Here is a 17,831-nt window from a genome sequence, read left to right on the forward strand (position 1 = left end):
GGAAAAGTGGCAGATAAAATTTAATGCAGAGAAGTGTGACATGATTCACTTTGGTAGGAAGAACATGGAGAGACAATATAAAATAAAGTATACAATTCTAAAGGGGTTGCAGGAGCAGAGGGACCTGGGTGTATATGTGCGTAATCATTGAAGGTGGCAGGACAAGTCCTAGGCTTTATCAATAGGGGCATAGTATACAAAAGTAAGGAAGTTATGTTAAATTTGTATAAAACACTGGTTCGGCCTCAACTGGAGTACTGCATCCAGTACTGGGTACTACACTTTAAGAAAGATATGAATGCATTAGAGAGGGTGCAGAAAAGATTCATGAGAATGGTTCCAGGAATGAGGAATTTCAGTTATGTAGATAGATTAGAGAAGTTGGGACTGTTTTCCTTGGAGAAGAGAAGGTTGAAAGGAGATTTGATAGAGGTGTTCAAAATCATGAGAGGTCTGGACAGAATAGATAGAGAGAAACTGCTCCCATTGGTGGAAGGATTGAAAACCAGAGGGCACAGATTTAAAGTAATTGGCAAAAGAAGCAAAGGTGACATGGGGAAAAACTATTTTATGCAGCAAGAGGTTAGGATCTGGAATGCACTGCCAGAGAGTGTGGTGGAGGCAGGTTCAATTGAGGCATTCAGGAGGGGGTTGGATTATTATCTGAAAAGGAAGAATGTGCAGGGCTACGGAGAGAAGGTGGGGGAATGGCACCAGTTGAACAGCTCCTTCCGAGAGCCAGCACAGACATGACAGGCCGAATGGCCTCATTCGGTGCTGTAACCATTCTAGAATTCTAGCCCATTTCACAGGATAGGAAACAGGTGTCAAAGCCAACAAGTTTTTATTTAGCAACTTTCAAATGGTCATCCAACAGAAAAAAAGCATTGAAAATAATTTGGCTTTGAATCTGTCAAAGAAAAGGGATTGGGTTCGAGGTGAGGGAGGGTTAGGAGCTGAAATTCCGTGACAGGTGAAGGAGATAGGTCCATGATAGTGTTTACACTCCACATGAGTCTCCTCCCACCCATAGCTACATTCGGTAGTTTCCCAGATTTCACAGTGAGATGTATTCAGAGAAAAGGAATTATAATTGGCTGTGAAAATGGTTAATTAGAAGTAGTTCCATTTGAGCCGAGGGTTAATGTGTTAGAGGGTTGTCCATGATCCGGCCCGCCAAATGTTTCCATCCAGCTGACAGATGTAAACTATTCCGGGGCCATTCCTCATCCTCCCCGTGACTGGACAGGGGAAATTTCCCATTGTCTTCTTCTTACAGAGCGGCCTTGTTAAAAACACAGATGACAGCTGCTGACATTGGGAACGGCCTTTTCCCAACTGACTCGGGGATTCCGGCAAGTTCTGACTTTTTTTAAATAAAGCCCGCCGGAAAACTCAGAGTCTTTTGGGAAACAGCTGTTCCCGATGTCAGCAGCTGTCAGCTGGGAAACTGACACCGATCTTTTTTAAAAGAACTGACCAACCATCTGCTGAGCATCCACTCTCTGCAACTGTGTGAGAGAGGGGGAGAGAGAGGAGAGAGCTAGGGGGGAACAGAAAGAGAGAGGAGAGACAGTGAGTGAGAGAGGAGAGAGAGAGAGAGCCGGGGGGGTGTGGGGCAGAGAGAAAGCGGGACAGAGAGAGAGCAAAAGGGGGAGAGAGTCAGAGAGAGGGGGGAACAGAGAGAGTGGGAGACAGAGAGTGAGGGGGACAGAGAGAGTGGGAGACAGAGAGTGAGGGGGACAGAGAGAGTGGCGAACACTGAGCGGGGAGTGAAGAACACTGGAGATACAGGGTGGAGGGGGGGGTGGGGAGAGATACAGAGAGAGGGTGGGTGGAGAGGGATGGAGGAGGAGGGGAAGGAGACAGAGAAATGGGGGAGAAGGAGACAGAGAGGGAGAGGGAGACAGAGAGACAGAAGAGGGGGGAAAGAGAGAGAGAGAGAGACAGAGAGGTGGGGATGAAGAGTGAGTCAAAGAGTCATTTAGTACAGCACAGAAGGAGGCCATTTCATCCATCTAGTCGATGCCAGCTCTCCACAGAGCTATGCAGTCAGTCCCACTCCCTGGCTTGCTCCCTGTATCCCTGCAAGTCTATTCTCTCAGGTGGCCATCCACCTTCCTCTTGAAGTCATTGATCGTCTCTGCTTCCACTACCCTTGTGGGCAGCGAGTTCCAGGTCATCACCGCCTGCTGTGTAAAAAAATGCTTCCTCATATTCTCCCTGTATCTTTTGCCTAAAACTATCAATCTGTGTCCCCTAGTCCTGGGGGGCTGCGTGGGTGGAGAGAGAATGAGACACACACACACAGAACGCGGGGAGAGTGGGGAGAGAGATCAAGGTCTCTCCTGAAAGATAGACATCTATCCAGAATACTCTGCATTGCTACATCAAGTGTGTGGGCAGAGATTGACTGCTTATGCAAGCCAAAACAAAGCCAGGTACCTCACTAAATTAGTTTTCAATATAGTGACGAGAAACTAAGTCAGTAAATTAGTCTCCTCATTTAAAGTTTCTTCACAAAAATGCACATTTGGTATTGTTTTTATTAATAAGATAAATTTTTAATGCCTTTACCTTTTGAAATTTGCTCACCAGCCCCTCTGGGCCAAGCAAAAGTCATAATGAAGCTCTCCATCCGAAAATGTTGGACAACCCTGTGTTAGAGCATTTAATAATCTGATTGTCATTTTGCTAAAGGTGATCCCACAGTGTTCGGGAACCTACCGACTGATGACAAGGTTTTACAGGCCATGAAAGAAGCTGTGGATTCAGGCAGATTCAACGGCTATGCATCATCCATAGGTACAGATTTAGAATTTTTATATAATGATGGAATCTGGACTGTAAACTACATTCGAATCTTAATCCCCTGTCAAAGTAAATTTATAATATTTAAGAAATCCTCGTTCTCTACCGCCCTCCCAAGTACAATAAAAATTTCCTCACCAAAATATCATCACTGAAGATAGATTGGAGAAGTTTGATCTTTATGTCGTCATTGTCGACAGGAATAGTGCTGGAAGACTGGAGGATAGCAAATGTTGTCCCCTTGTTCAAGAAGGGGAGTAGAGACAGCCCTGGTAATTATAGACCTGTGAGCCTTACTTCGGTTGTGGGTAAAATGTTGGAAAAGGTTATAAGAGACAGGATTTATAATCATCTTGAAAAGAATAAGTTCATTAGAGATAGTCAGCACGGTTTTGTGACCGGTAGGTCGTGCCTCACAAACCTTATTGAGTTTTTCGAGAAGGTGACCAAACAGGTGGATGAGGGTAAAGCCGTGGATGTGGTGTATATGGATTTCAGTAAGGCGTTTGATAAGGTTCCCCACGGTAGGCTATTGCAGAAAATACGGAAGTATGGGGTTGAAGGTGATTTAGAGCTTTGGATCAGAAATTGGCTAGCTGAAAGAAGACAGAGGGTGGTGGTTGATGGCAAATGTTCATCCTGGAGTTTGGTTACTAGTGGTGTACCGCAAGGATCTGTTTTGGGGCCACTGCTGTTTGTCATTTTTATAAATGACCTGGAAGAGGGTGTAGAAGGGTGGGTTAGTAAATTTGCGGATGACACTAAGGTCGGTGGAGTTGTGGATAGTGCCGAAGGATGTTGTAGGGTACAGAGGGACATAGATAGGCTGCAGAGCTGGGCTGAGAGATGGCAAATGGAGTTTAATGCGGAAAAGTGCAAGGTGATTCACTTTGGAAGGTGTAACAGGAATGCAGAGTACTGGGCTAATGGGAAGATTCTTGGTAGTGTAGATGAACAGAGAGATCTTGGTGTCCAGGTGCATAAATCCCTGAAGGTTGCTACCCAGGTTAATAGGGCTGTTAAGAAGGCATATGGTGTGTTAGCTTTTATTAGGAGGGGGATCGAGTTTCTGAGCCACGAGGTCATGCTGCAGCTGTACAAAACTCTGGTGAGACCGCACCTGGAGTATTGCGTGCAGTTCTGGTCACCGCATTATAGGAAGGATGTGGAAGCTATGGAAAGGGTGCAGAGGAGATTTACGAGGATGTTGCCTGGTATGGAGGGAAGGTCTTACGAGGAAAGGCTGAGGGACTTGAGGTTGTTTTCGTTGGAGAGAAGGAGGAGGAGAGGTGACTTAATAGAGACATATAAGATAATCAGAGGGTTAGATAGGGTGGATAGTGAGAGTCTTTTTCCTCGGATGGTGATGGCAAACACGAGGGGACATAGCTTTAAGTTGAGGGGTGATAGATATAGGACAGATGTCAGAGGTAGTTTCTTTACTCAGAGAGTAGTAGGGGCGTGGAACGCCCTGCCTGCAACAGTAGTAGACTCTCCAACTTTAAGGGCATTTAAGTGGTCATTGGATAGACATATGGATGAAAATGGAATAGTGTAGGTCAGATGGTTTCACAGGTCGGCGCAACATCGAGGGCCGAAGGGCCTGTACTGCACTGTAATGTTCTAATTCAAAAAAAGTTGGGACTATTTTCCTTGGAGAAGGAGAAGGCTGAGAGGTAATTTGATAGAGGTATTCAAAATCATGAGGGGTCTGGACTGAGTAAACAGAGAGAAACTGTTCCCACTCATGAAAGGATCGAGAACGAGAGGGCACAGATTTAAAGTATTTGGTAAGAGAAGCAAAAGTAACATGAGGAAAAACGTTTTCACACAGCGAGTGGTTAAGGTCTGGAATGCGCTGCCTGAGAACGTGGTGGAGGCAGATTCAATTGAAGCATTCAAAAGGGAATTAGACAGTTATATGAAAAGGAAGAAGGTGCAGGGTTACAGGAAGAAGGCAGGGGAATGGCACGAGGTGAAATGCTCATTAGGAGAGCCGGTACAGACATGATGGGCCAAATGGCCTCCTTCTGCATTTAACAATTCTGTAATTCTGTGATTCTTTCCTCCTTCAGCCTCGGCACTGAATGACTTCTCATCCTCAGTGATTTCAAACTCCATCTCAATTCGTCATGTTCTCTCTCCTCTGAGTTTACTGCTTTATCCTCCCTAAATCTCTCCCATCATGTAAATTCCCCAAACCTTATTCACAGCCACCCCCTTAACCTTGCCATCTCACATGGTCTTGCTAGTCCATCATATCAATCACTGACAAGGCCATCTCTGATTACTTCCTTGTATCACTCACGACCCACATCCACTTTCCAAGCCCCCTTCCCACCTCCTTCTGTATACACTCTGGAAAAAACTATCCCCAAATTCACTTACAACTGCACTTTCAAAATCCCAACTGTCTAGCCTCTGGCTCTCCCTTCACCATAACATTTCTGCAGCTACTGATTTGCTCAGCCAACACCCTCACCTGCACCTTTGATGCTCTAGTCCCCAGTAAAACCATTACACTTTCTCGCCCTGGCCATTCTCCCTGTATGTCTTTCATCTCCACTCCCTTAAGTCCAAGGGATGCAGACTTGAACAAATATCGTGGAGAACTGGTTAACTATTTACCGCATGATCTGGCTGGACCACATAAAGCACTATCAGGTCCTGCTGTCATCTGATAAAACTGCTCGCTATTCCAGGATCATTATGGAATACAAAGAGAGATGGAGGAGGCTGGGCCTGTGTTCTATAGAGTTTAGAAGAATGAAAGGCGATCTAATTGAAACATACAAAATTCTTACAGGGCTCAACAGGGTAGATGCAGGAAGGATGTTTCCCCTGGCTGGGGAATCTGAAACTAGGAAACAGTCACAGAATAAGGGGTAGGACATTTAGGGCTGAGATGAGGAGGAATTTTTTCACTCTGACAGTGGTGAATCTTTTGAATTCTCTACCCCAGAGGGCTGTGGAGGCTCAGTCATCGCGTATGTTCAAGACAGAAATCGATAGATTTCTAGACTGAAAGACATCATGGGATATGGGGATAGTGCAGGAAAATCGCATTGAGGTAGAAGATTAGCCATGATCTAGTTAAATGGCGGAGCAGGCTCCAGGGGCCAAATGGCCTACTCCTGCTCCTATTTCCTATGTTCCTAACCCCTAGCTTCTTTTCTCTACTACAAACTGTCTTCTTAAACTCCTCTCCCTTGTCTGCTCCACCCTCACCTCCAACAATTAGGGGAGGTGGTGGCGTAGTGGTAATATCACTGGACTAGTAATCCAGTGCCCAGGCTAATGCTCTGGGCATGGGTTCAAATCCCACCATGACAGATGGTGAAATTTGAATTCAATTAATAAAAAATAGGGGGGTGCAGTTATTAGCACCACAGCCTCACAGACCACAGCCTCACAGCTCCAGCGACCCAGGTTCAGTTCTGGGTACTGCCTGTGTGGAGTTTGCAAGTTCTCCCTGTGACCGCGTGGGTTTCCGTCGGGTGCTCCGGTTTCCTCCCACAGCCAAAGACTTGCAGGTTGATAGGTAAATTGGCCATTGTAAATTGCCCCTAGTGTAGGTAGGTGGTAGGAGAATGGTGGGGATGTAGTAGGGAATATCGGATTAATGTAGGATTAGTATAAATGGGTGGTTGTTGGTCGGCACAGACTCGGTGGGCCGAAGGGCCTGTTTCAGTGCTGTATCTTTCTATGACTCTAATAAATGAAAGCAGTTTGTGGACTTCTTTGTCACTAAGATTGCGACCATGCGATCAGCTATCTCTGCTGTGTCTCTTCCTTCCATTAGCCCATCTGGTCAAGCTCCCTCCAAGACTCCCCCCTTCCCTAGCCCTGAACTCACATCTTTCTCTAGTCTCTCTCCTATCTCCCATCATGCTCCCTTAACCCTATTCCCACTAAACTGATCACCCAACTTCCCTTTCTGGTCCCCATGTTAGCTGATATTGTTAATGGTTCTCTTTCTTCAGGTGATCTTCCTCTCTCCTTTACATCGGCCGTCACCTCCCTTCTCCTCAAAAAAACCTACCCTAGACCCCACCATCTTTGCAACCTACTGGCCCATCTCCCACCTCCCTTTCCTCTCCAAAATTCTTGAACATGTTTTTGCCTCCCAAATCCATGCTGTCTTTCCCAGAACTCCATGTTTGAATCTCTCCATATCAAAGTCACAAATGACACCCTATGTGACTGTGACAAAGGTAAACTATCCCTCCAGGTCCTTCTTGAGCTGTCTGCAGTCTTTGGCATGGTTGACCACGCCATCCTTCTCAAACACCTCTCCACTCTTATCCATTCTTATCTATCTAATTGTAGCCAGAGTATTACATCCAATGGCTTTTCTTCATGCTCCTGCACTGTTACTGAGACTAAACCAGTCTATTTACAACCTTGGTATCACATTTGACCCTGAGATGAACTTCCGACCACATATTCGCTCCATCACTAAGACCGCCTATATCCACCTCCGTAACATCGTCCAATTTCACCCCATCTCAGCTCATCTGGTGCTGAAACCCTTATTCCTGCATTCGTTACCTCTGGACTTGACTGCTCCAACGCATTCCTGGCTGGTCTCCCACATTCTACTATCCATAAGGTTGAGATCATCCAAAACTCTGCTGCTCATTTCTTAACTCACATCAAGTCCTGTTCCCCTGTCACCCCTGTGCTCATTGACCTACATTGGCTCCCGGTCAAGCAATGACTTGATTTTAAAATTCTCATCCTGGTTTTCAAATCCCTCCATGGCCTCGTCCTCTCCCTATTTGTGTAATCTCCTCCAGCCCCACAACCCTCTGAAATCTCTGCATTCATCTAATTCTGACCTCTTGAGCACCCCCGATTTTAAATGCTCACCATTGGTGGCCATATTTTCAGTTGCCTAGGCCATAACTTCTGGAATACTCTCCCTACACTTTTTCACCTCTCCGCCTCGCTTTCCTCCTTTAAGACACTCCTTAAAACCTACTTCTTTGACTAAACCTTTGGTCATCTGACCTAATAGCTCCTTATGTGGCTTGGTGTCATATTTTGTTTTAGAATGCAACTGTGAAGTGCCTTGGAATATTTTATATAAACACAAAATACTGTGTCCAACATTAGATGTGATTCCGTGATTGGACAAATTTGCTAAATAATCCTCAGTCTGCTAAAAATTACATTGAAAACCAATGTAAGATTGTCAGTAGGGTTCGCAGTGTGGTGCATTTGCGCGTACTGGAAGCTACATATATTAATACACGGGGCTCTGTTCTTTGTAGACAGAAGGAACGTGTACACACATTGCGCCTCTTTCAGCTAAGCAAAATAAGCGACAGCCATTCGCTGGTTCATTCCTCAGGGCAATGCCTTGTCCAATCAAAGTCAAGATGCCTGGTTTAAATTTCAAACAAAGCTTAGCGGTTAACTGTCAATCACCATAAACTGGTGCATTCTCCATGGCAACGCCTCTACCAATCAGAGTCCCATTTGCCAACCAATCAGCATGCTCTTCCCACACTATAAACTTGTTGCTTTCCCTTACATTGGTATTCTTGCGAATTGTCCTGATGAGTGCAAGACGAAAAGCTTCAGCAAAATGTCTCTGTTTTCAGCAATACTCAAGTTCTGTGCTATCAAACAACGAGCTGTATAAAATGCTAGTTGGGCCACAGCTGGAATACTGTGTACAGTTCTGGTCACCACACTATAGGAAGGATGTCATTACACTGGAGAGGGTGCAGAGGAGATTCACCAGGATGTTGCCTGGGCTGGAGCATTTCAGCTATGAAGAGAGACTGAATAGGCTTGGGTTGTTTTCCTTAGAGCAGGGACGGCTGAGGGGGGGACCTGATTGAGGTGTACAAGATTATGAGGGGCATTGATAGGTTAGATAGGAAGAAACTTTTCCCCGTAGCAGAGGGGTCAATAACCAGGGGGCATAGATTTAAGGTAAGGGGCAGGAGGTTTAGAGGGGATTTGAGGAAAAACTTTTTCACCCAGAAGCTGTTGGAATCTGGAACACGCTGCCTGAAGGGGTGGTAGAGGCAGGAACCCTCACAACATTTAAGAAATATTTAGATGAGCACTTAAAATGCCATAGCATACAAGGCTACGGGCCAAGTGCTGGAAAATAGGATTAGAATAGATAGGCTTGATGGCCAGCACGGACACGATGGGCCGAAGGGCCTGTTTCTATGCTGTATAACTCTGAGTCTATAACTAGTAATGTTTTATTACGTTAAAGGCACTATATAAATGTAAGTTGTTGTTATTGTTGTTAAATTTCATCTGCCACGTGTCTGCCCATTTCATCAGTCTATCTGTGTTCTCTTCATTGTTTACTACATTTCCAAGTTTCGTATCATCTACTGACTTTGTAATGATATTCTTTATGCCAAAGTCCAGGTGATTAATATATATCAAAAGAGCAGTGGTCCTAATACTGATCCCTGGAGGACACCATTCTATACTTCCCTTCAGTCTGAAAAGCAACCACCACTCTCTGTTTTCTGTCCATTCGCCAATTTCATATCCACTCTGCTTCTCTCCTTTTAATTCCACAAACTTCAAATTTGCAAGCAAGTCTATTCTGCAGTACTCTATCAAACAACTTTTCAAAATCCATATATACATCAATCATACTATCTCCATCAACTCCCTTAGTTACTTCATCAAAGAACTCAATGAAGTTAGTCAAGTGCAAACTGCCTTTATAACAAATCAATTTTGGCTTTCATTTATTAAGCCATTTTTTTCGAAGTGACAATTATTGTCTCTAAAAGTATGCCCAAATCCGACATTAGGTTGACTGGCAGGTCGTTGCTGATTTTATTATAGAATCATAGAAACTTACTACACAGAAGGAGGCCATTTGACCTGTCATGCCTGCACTGACTGTTCCATAGAAAAGTTATCCAAGTTCCACATCCCTGCTTTTTGGCTGTAACTCAATAAGTTCCTTATCCTCAAGTACCTGTCCAACTCCCTTTTAAAATTTTTAATGGCAGCAGTTTCCTCCACCTTTTCAGGTTCCAGATTCTGACAACTCGCTGAGTGAAAAAAAATTCTCCTCATCTCTCCTTTAGATGTTTAGCCAATGATTTTGAATCTGGTTATTGACCTGTTCACCGGAGGAAATTTTATTCACTGTCTACTCTATCAAAGCTTCTCATCATCTTGAAAACCTCAATTAGGTCACCTCCTAACCTTCTCTGTTTCAACAAGAATAGTCCTAACTTTTCCAACCTCTCCTCATAACCAAAGCCTCACATTCCTGGTAACATCCTGATAAACCTCTGTATCCGTTTTAAGGCCTTTACATTGTTCCTGAAGTGTGATGCCCAGAATTGTCCACAATACTCCAGCTGAGGCCTAACCAGTGAATTATAAAATTCTAGCATGACTTCTTTGCTTTAATATTCTATTATTTTTTTTTTTATGTATTTATTTTTTTTTATTTTTTTCTATTTTTAGTATTCTATTCTTCTCATTATAAACCCAAATAACCCTATGATTTTTAAACCACCTATTAACTTGCCGTGCCACCTTTAAATTTCTGTTTATGGACATCAAGGTCTCTCTGCTCATCTATACTTTGTTGAAAATTGTGACATTTATGCCATTCTGTCTTTCCATATTAGTCTTTCCGCAGTGCATCTCTTCACACTTCTCTCCATTGAAATACATCTGCCATGCTTCTGCCTATTTCATTACCCTGTACTTGTTACCCTGAAGTCTATAACTATACTCATCATTATTTGCTACTTTACCAAGTTTTGTATCATTTACAAACTTTATAATGCGGCTTCCGAATCTGAGTTATTTACAAAAATTAAAAACCGTAATAAACCCAAAAGTAATCCTTGGAGAACACTACTACAAACCACCTCCCGGTCTGAAAAATATCCATTTCTGCACTACTCTCTGCTTCCTGTCACTGAGCCAATTTTGTATCCATACCTCTACTTTCTCCTTATTTCGATGGGCTTCCGTCTTCTCAATAAGCCGCTTGTGTAGCACTTCGTTGAATGCCTTCCGAAAGTCCATATACACAACATTTACTGTTACTGTTTGTGTTTATAAAAGAGTTTTGTGTCCCCTTTTATGTTAGCCACTAATCTATTCTCACTCACTTTGCCCCTCATTCCATTTTTTACAATGACTTGGTGGTGCCAATACTTAGAGCTGGATTTTACTGTTCGTGTGAAAGATGGCAGGGTCATAACTGGGTCATCCAGTTGCATGGGCAGGCTGCAGTCACAGGGTCCATTGGAAGGGATACTGAGCAAGGCAGCCTGCAGAGGAATGGCTGCAGTGCAGGGAAGGGTTACTCCAAGATTTAGTGATGCCCTCCCTGGAGGTGCTCCTACAGGTGGCAAGAGAATGGAGAGAGGTGCTGTTTCTAACTGACGGGAGGAGGAGGTCAGCAAGCCTTATGAAGAAGGCATGGCTGGAGGTGGCCGAGCAAGTCAGTAGCTGCAGGGTGGTCGCAAAAACATGGTCCTGTGCCAGAAGAGATTCAATGACCTCATGCAGTCTAGAAAGGTGAGTGGCATTCATAATTGCAAACTGGCAGACCAGCATGAACAAAACGATGCCCATGAAATATTAGGTCAGGTGGTTGACCCATGCATGGGGCATGACCAGGCACCACAGTCCACACTGAGGTGCCCAGTATCTGCACATCCGAATGCCTTGGTCAGTCAGAAGTGAGCAGTGGGTTGAGATGACAGAATGGTTACTTGTTTTGCCATCCCAGGGGCATGCTGCTGCACATTTACAGTGCCTCAGATTGAGCAACACAGCTGGGCCATGAGACAGGAGTGAAACTGTGTATGTCTGAGCTTACAGGAGAAGTGTGCTCACAATTCCAGGGAGGGTAAACACATGGAAAGTGAGTGCCATCAGTCTACTCCCAATCATCAGCAAAGTGATGGAAGGTGTCATCATCAGTGCCATCAAGCGGCACTTACTCGCCAATAACCTGCACACCAATACTCAGTTTGGGTTACGCCAGGAACACTCGACACCAGACCTCATTACAGCCCTTGGTCCAAACATGGACAAAAGAGCTGAGTTCCAGAGGTGAGGTGAGAATTACCGTATTTGACATCAAGGGAGCATTTGACTGAGTGTGGCATCAAGGAACCTGAACAAAATTGAAGTTAATGGGAATCGGAGGAAAACTCTCCACTGGTTGAAGTCTTACATAGCACAAAGGAAGATGGTTGTGGTTGTTGTCAGCCAATTATCTCAGCCACAGGTCATTGCTGCAGGAGTTCCTCAGGGTAGTGTCCTAGGCCCAACCATTTTCAAATGCTTCATCGATGAACTTCTCTCCAACGTAAGGTCAAAAGTGGGGATATTCACTGATGATTGCACAGTGTTCAGTATTACTGGCAACTCCTCAGATACCAAAGCAGTCCATGCCTGTATGCAGCAAGACCTGGACAACATTCGGCTTATAACATACGAATTAAGAGCAGGAGTAGGCCACTTGGCCCCTCGAGCCTGCTCCACCATTCAATAAGTTGATGGCTGAATGGATTACTCCACTTTCCCGCCTACCCCCAATAATCTTTCACCCCCTTGCTTATCAAGAATCTGCCTTAAAAATAATCAAAGATTCTGCTTCCACTGCCTTTTGAGGAAGAGAGTGCCAAAGGCTTGGGCTGATAAGTGGCAAATAACATTTACACCACACAAGTGCCAAACAATGACCATCTCTAACAAGAGAGAATCTAACCAACTCCCACTGACGTTCAACAACAATACCGTTGCGGAATCCCCCACCATTAGCATCCTGCAGATCACAATTGGCCAGAAACTTAACTGGACCAGCCATATAAATACTGTTGCTCCAAGAGCAGGTCAAGAGACTGGGAATTCTGCAGCGAGTAACTCATTTCCTCATTCCCCAAAGCTTGTCCACCATCTACAAGGCATAAGTCAGGAGTGTGACGGAATACTCTCCACTTACCTGGATGAGTGCAACACTTAAGAAGCTCAACACCATCCAGGACAAAACAGCCCGCATGATCGGCACCCTATCCACCACCTTAAACATTCAGTCTCTCCAGCACCAGCGCACAGTGGCAGTTGTGTGTACCGTATACAAGATGCCCTGCGGCAACTCCCCAAGGCTCTTTCAACAGCACCTTCCAAATCCACAACCTCTACTATCTAGAAGGACAAAGACAGCAGACGCACCATCTGCAAGTTCCCTTTCAAGTCACACACCATCCTGACTTGGGAAAATATCGCTATTCCTTCATTTGTTCACTGTTGCTGTGTCAAAATCCTCGAGCTTCCTCCCTAACTGAGGAAGATAACTATGTTAGCCTTTATCACAAGACGATTTGAGTACAGGAGTAGTGAAGTCTTGCTTAAATTGTATCGAGCCTTGGTTCGACCGCATCTGGAGTGCTGTGTGCAGTTTTGGTCCCTTTACCTTAGGAAGGATAATATTGTCATAGAGGGAGTGCAACGAAGATTCACCAGACTTGTTCCCAGGATGGCGGGACTGTCCTGTGAAGAGAGATTGGGGAAACTGGGTCTGTATTGTGTAGAGTTTTGAAGAATGAGAGGTGATCTCATTGAAACCTGCAAAATACTTAAAGGGATAGACAGGGTAGATGCAGGTAAGATGTTTCGCCTGGTTGAGGAGTCTAGAACCAGGGGACGCAATTTCAAAATAAGGGGGAAGCCACTTAGGACAGAGATGAGGAGAAATTTCTTTACTCAGAGGGTTGTGAATCTTTGAAATTCTCGACTCCAGAGGGCTGGGAAGCTCAGTCATTGAGTATTTTTAAAGCAGAGATTGACAGATTTCTAAATATCAATGACATAAGGGGATATGTGGATAGTGTGGGAAAAAGGCATTGAAGTGGATGATCATCCATGATCATATTGAATGGCGGAGCAGGATCGGTGGGCTGAACGGCCTACTCCTGCTCCAATGTTCCTATGTTCCCAGATTTCTAACAGCATTGTGGGTGTACATACGCCCCATGGACTGCAGTGGTTTAAGAAGGCGGCTCACCACTTTCTCAAGGGCAATTAAGAATGGCAATAATGCTGGGCCCTTCTAGCAATGCTCACATCCCAAGAAAGAATAAAAAGACTAGAAAAAAATCATTGCTGATGGAAGAGGAGGCGATGTAGATCTTATGGGGAGATGGTGGCAGAGTGCTAAAGTCACTGAACTAGTGATCCAGAGGCCTAGACTAATATCCTGGGGAAATGGGTTCAAATCCCACCACGGCAGCTGGTGGAATTTAAATTCAGTTGATTAATTTAAAAATCTGGAATTGAAAGCTAGTCTCAGTAATAATGCCATGAAGCTATCATTGATTGTTGTAAAAACCCCATCTGGTTCATTAATGTCCTTCAGGGAAGGAAATCTACTGTCCTTATCTGGTCTGACTCCAGACCCACAGCAATGTGTTTGACTCTTAACTGCCCTCTGAAAAGCCTAACAAGCCTCTCAGTTGTCGAGGGTAATTGGGGGTGGGTAACAAATGCTGGCCTTGCCAGCGACACCCCACATCCCATGAAAGAATTTACAAAAATGAATTTTAAAAATTCATTGCCATTGGAAGAGGAGGCAATGGGAATCTTATGGGTCATGGCAGGGCAGCGCATTGCTGAGGGTGAGGTGGGTGTAGAGCCCATGGAGAGTGAATAGAGTGGTCATTATGTCCGTCATTCCTTTGGTGCCCTGGGATGGATTTACCAACCCACCGAAGTCGGGCTTTATGGCAGTGGAGCCAGAAAATGCCTCCAGGAGAGGGTCACCACACACCCCAACGCCAGGAGGGCCCGACCCGATATTACCAATGGCAGCAAAGTCTCGTGGCGGCCCCACCCCGCTGGGCGGCAGGACCCCAATTTGAATATTTAAATGAATTAAAACGATTGATTTAATTAAGCTCACATCACCACCTGATGTCCCGCTGCGATCTTCAGCTTGGCGGCTGGCACTCCTGCACCTTCGGATCCCCATCTGGGGAAACGAGGCCCAACACTGGCCAGGACGTAAGTTTATCAGTGAGGGGGGGATCGGGGTCAAGTTAATGTCATGGATGTAGGGGAATGTGGGAAGGGTTGTAGTTGAAAGTTTGTGCAGTTTTGGGGGGGAAAGTCAGATGGTAAAGGTAAGTGTTTTGGGAGGGAAAGAGCAAATAATGAATTTGCTATGTGGGGGTGGGAGAGGGGTCAATGAGATGTATTTATTTATTTTAATTGAATTTTCTTTAAATATTTAAATTAGCTGGTAGGGCTAACAGCCCTTTAAAAATGGCGTCAACCCCAGCGATGGACAGTGAGCCCTCTCCACGTGATCGGAGGGACGGCCTGTCCGGGGATGCAACTGAGCAGCTGCACAGAAGATTGCGTTGACTCTATGGTGTGTGGCCCGCATGGGCGGGTTGCCGTTATTTCATCTCGCCACTGATCTTATAAAATCCAGCCCCCTTTGTGGGCTTTTCATGCCACTGGAAGCTCCTAATCAAGGAAAGACACCACTAGGGGCTGAAGGAGCAGCTCTTTCTCATAAATTACAAGTCTCCAGTGTGCCGAACAGCAGGTGAGACAGAGACAAGGGCTTCTGGTCCACTGGACACCTCAAGGGATCCACCACCATCTGAGGGGACTGTGTCACTTCAGTTCAGCACACCCTCCACCAGCGCAGATACCTTCACATCAGTGGGCATTGTCATGCGTGTAGTACGGATGGCACCAGCAAGTGAGCACTGCACAGACATGCAGGAGGAGGTAACAGGGGCAGGGACAGCGGCAGCTACTTCACCTTGGAGGAGTGAGTAGAGGCCCAGCAATGCTCAGCCTCATGCTGCGGGTGAGTTTTGGGTGCCATCAGCATAATAGCAGATTCTGGAGCAGCAGCGTGAAATTTGTGGACATCTGTCAGCGTTTCCAGAGACAGTGCAGTCCTATACGCAAACAATGGAGGAGTCCATCCATGCCCTCAGTGGTGCCACGTCTCAGGCATGTGAGCACCTGGCCTCCTCAGTGAGGGAGTAGCAACTCTCATGGCGAGACAAATGGATCATAGCACCAAGTGGATGCAGGAGCTGTGCACAGACCTCCATAATATGGCCTCATCCATGAAGTCGACAGAGCAATGGTTTGTTTAGGTGGGCCAGCCATGCATGTCCCCATTGCCAGGAGCTGAACCATTCCAGGCAACCATGGGAGTGCACTGAAAGGGCTGAGGAGAGCCAAGCTGAAGGCAATGGGGGCTCCTCTCAAGGTGCTTCAATCACTGAAGGCAGATCCTTGGCCCCTTTGATGGCAGTAGGGCTCCGGCATCCGGAGGATGCATGTCACGGCCAGGTCATGCACTGCAGCAAAAAAGGCAGCAGCCTGCCCCACATCAGCTGCAGGCACAGGGAGAGCACCATTTAAAACGCCCACAAGCAAGCACTGTAAATGCACTGACTAGCACTTGGACTTTCACTGGATGATAGTTCTTTACACAATGCAGCAGCCTTACACATTTGATGAGAGTTAAAAGTGTTGTGATGCACTCATTAACAGCTCGTGTGTTAATTTCTGCACCAGTGGGTCCTGACCAGATGTGGATGCACGGTGTGTAAAGATGAGTGTCTCATGAGCACCAGTGGTGACAGAAGGCCTTGGCATGTTATGATGATGGGGCCAGTGAGTAGGTAAGGGCATTTGATGAAAAGACAACAAGATCGCCTCAGGGAAAGGACTTAATGTTTTGCTGGGCCATTGCATTGAAACTCAAGAGAAGCTTATGCTGATGAGTGACTCGCAAATCTCTCTGGCATACATGTCACTACCCAGTGCCGCATGGCACCTTCTCCATCAGCTGGCAGCTGTCAAGGCACCTCAAGCTCATCCTCCTGTGAGGAGCAGGCAGTGCACTCAGTGTAGTTCTCCGGCTCCAGCGCTACTCCCCTCTGGAGCGCCAGGTTGTGCAAGGCACAACAAAGAACAATGATGCACAGAGGGTGGTGAGTGCCGGGAACTTGCTGCCGGGGGAGATGGTGGAAGCAGGTACGATAGCGACGTTTAAGAGGCGTCTTGACAAATACGTGAATAGGATGGGAATAGAGGGATACAGTCCCCGGAAGTGCAGAAGGTTTTAGTTTAGGCAGGCATCAAGATCGGCGCAGGCTTGGAGGGCCGAATGGCCTGTTCCTGTGCTGTACTGTTCTTTGTTCTTTGTTGCGGGAGACCCTTGAGGGGGCATATTGCAGGGCTCCCCCTGATCTATTGAGGCATCCAAACCTAATCTTCAAAAGGCCAATGTTGGTGATTGATGGTGGCCCTTGTAGTGACATGGTAGCAGTTGTATGTGTCCTCTACCTCTTGGGGTAATGTACAGGAGTCAGAAGCTATGGCCTCAGTGGATACCCCTTATCCCCCAGGAACTGGCCACAAAGGTATTTGGCTGGCCGAAAGAGCTGAGGCATTTGGGACTGTCTAAGGATGAATGGGAAGCCTCCAGCACACCTGCAGGACCTGCTTACGGTAATCGCAGATGACTTGAACATTCATGGAGTGGAACCCCTTCCTGTAAACAGAGCCTGGTTGCTCTGAGGGAGCCTTGATGGCCACGTGATTACAGTCGATCACTGCACCCACCTGAAGGAATCCAGCCATGGCCCCGACACTGACTGATCTCTTGGCCTGACTGGCCTGATCGGTGGCAAACCTGATGTATTAAACATAGAAACATAGAAAATAGGAGCAGGAGTAGGCCATTCGGCCCTTCGAGCCTGCTCCACCATTTATTATGATCATGGCTGATCATCCAACTCAGTAACCTGTTCCCGCTTTCGCCCCACATCCTTTGATCCCTTTAGACTCAAGAGCTATATCTAACTCCTTCTTGAAAATATACAATGTTTTGGCCTCAACTGCTTTCTGTGGTAGAGAATTCCACAGGCTCACCACTCTCTGGATGAAGAAATTTCTCCTCATCTCAGTCCTGAAAGGTTTACCCCGTATCCTTATACTATGACCCCTGGTTC

General features: G+C 45.9%; 1 protein-coding gene across 1 annotated transcript in view; it reads left to right on the plus strand.

Moving 5' to 3' along the window:
* Positions 1-17,831, plus strand: part of tat (tyrosine aminotransferase) — a 162,332-nt gene that overhangs the window by 1,937 nt on the left and 142,564 nt on the right. Inside the window, exon 3 of the mRNA XM_068048945.1 lies at positions 2,701-2,805. Within this exon, the coding sequence (XP_067905046.1) occupies positions 2,701-2,805 (105 nt within the window). The remainder of the gene's footprint in view (positions 1-2,700; positions 2,806-17,831) is intronic.

The sequence above is a fragment of the Heterodontus francisci genome, chromosome 17, assembly GCF_036365525.1.
Source record: "Heterodontus francisci isolate sHetFra1 chromosome 17, sHetFra1.hap1, whole genome shotgun sequence".
Lineage (NCBI taxonomy): Eukaryota > Metazoa > Chordata > Chondrichthyes > Heterodontiformes > Heterodontidae > Heterodontus > Heterodontus francisci.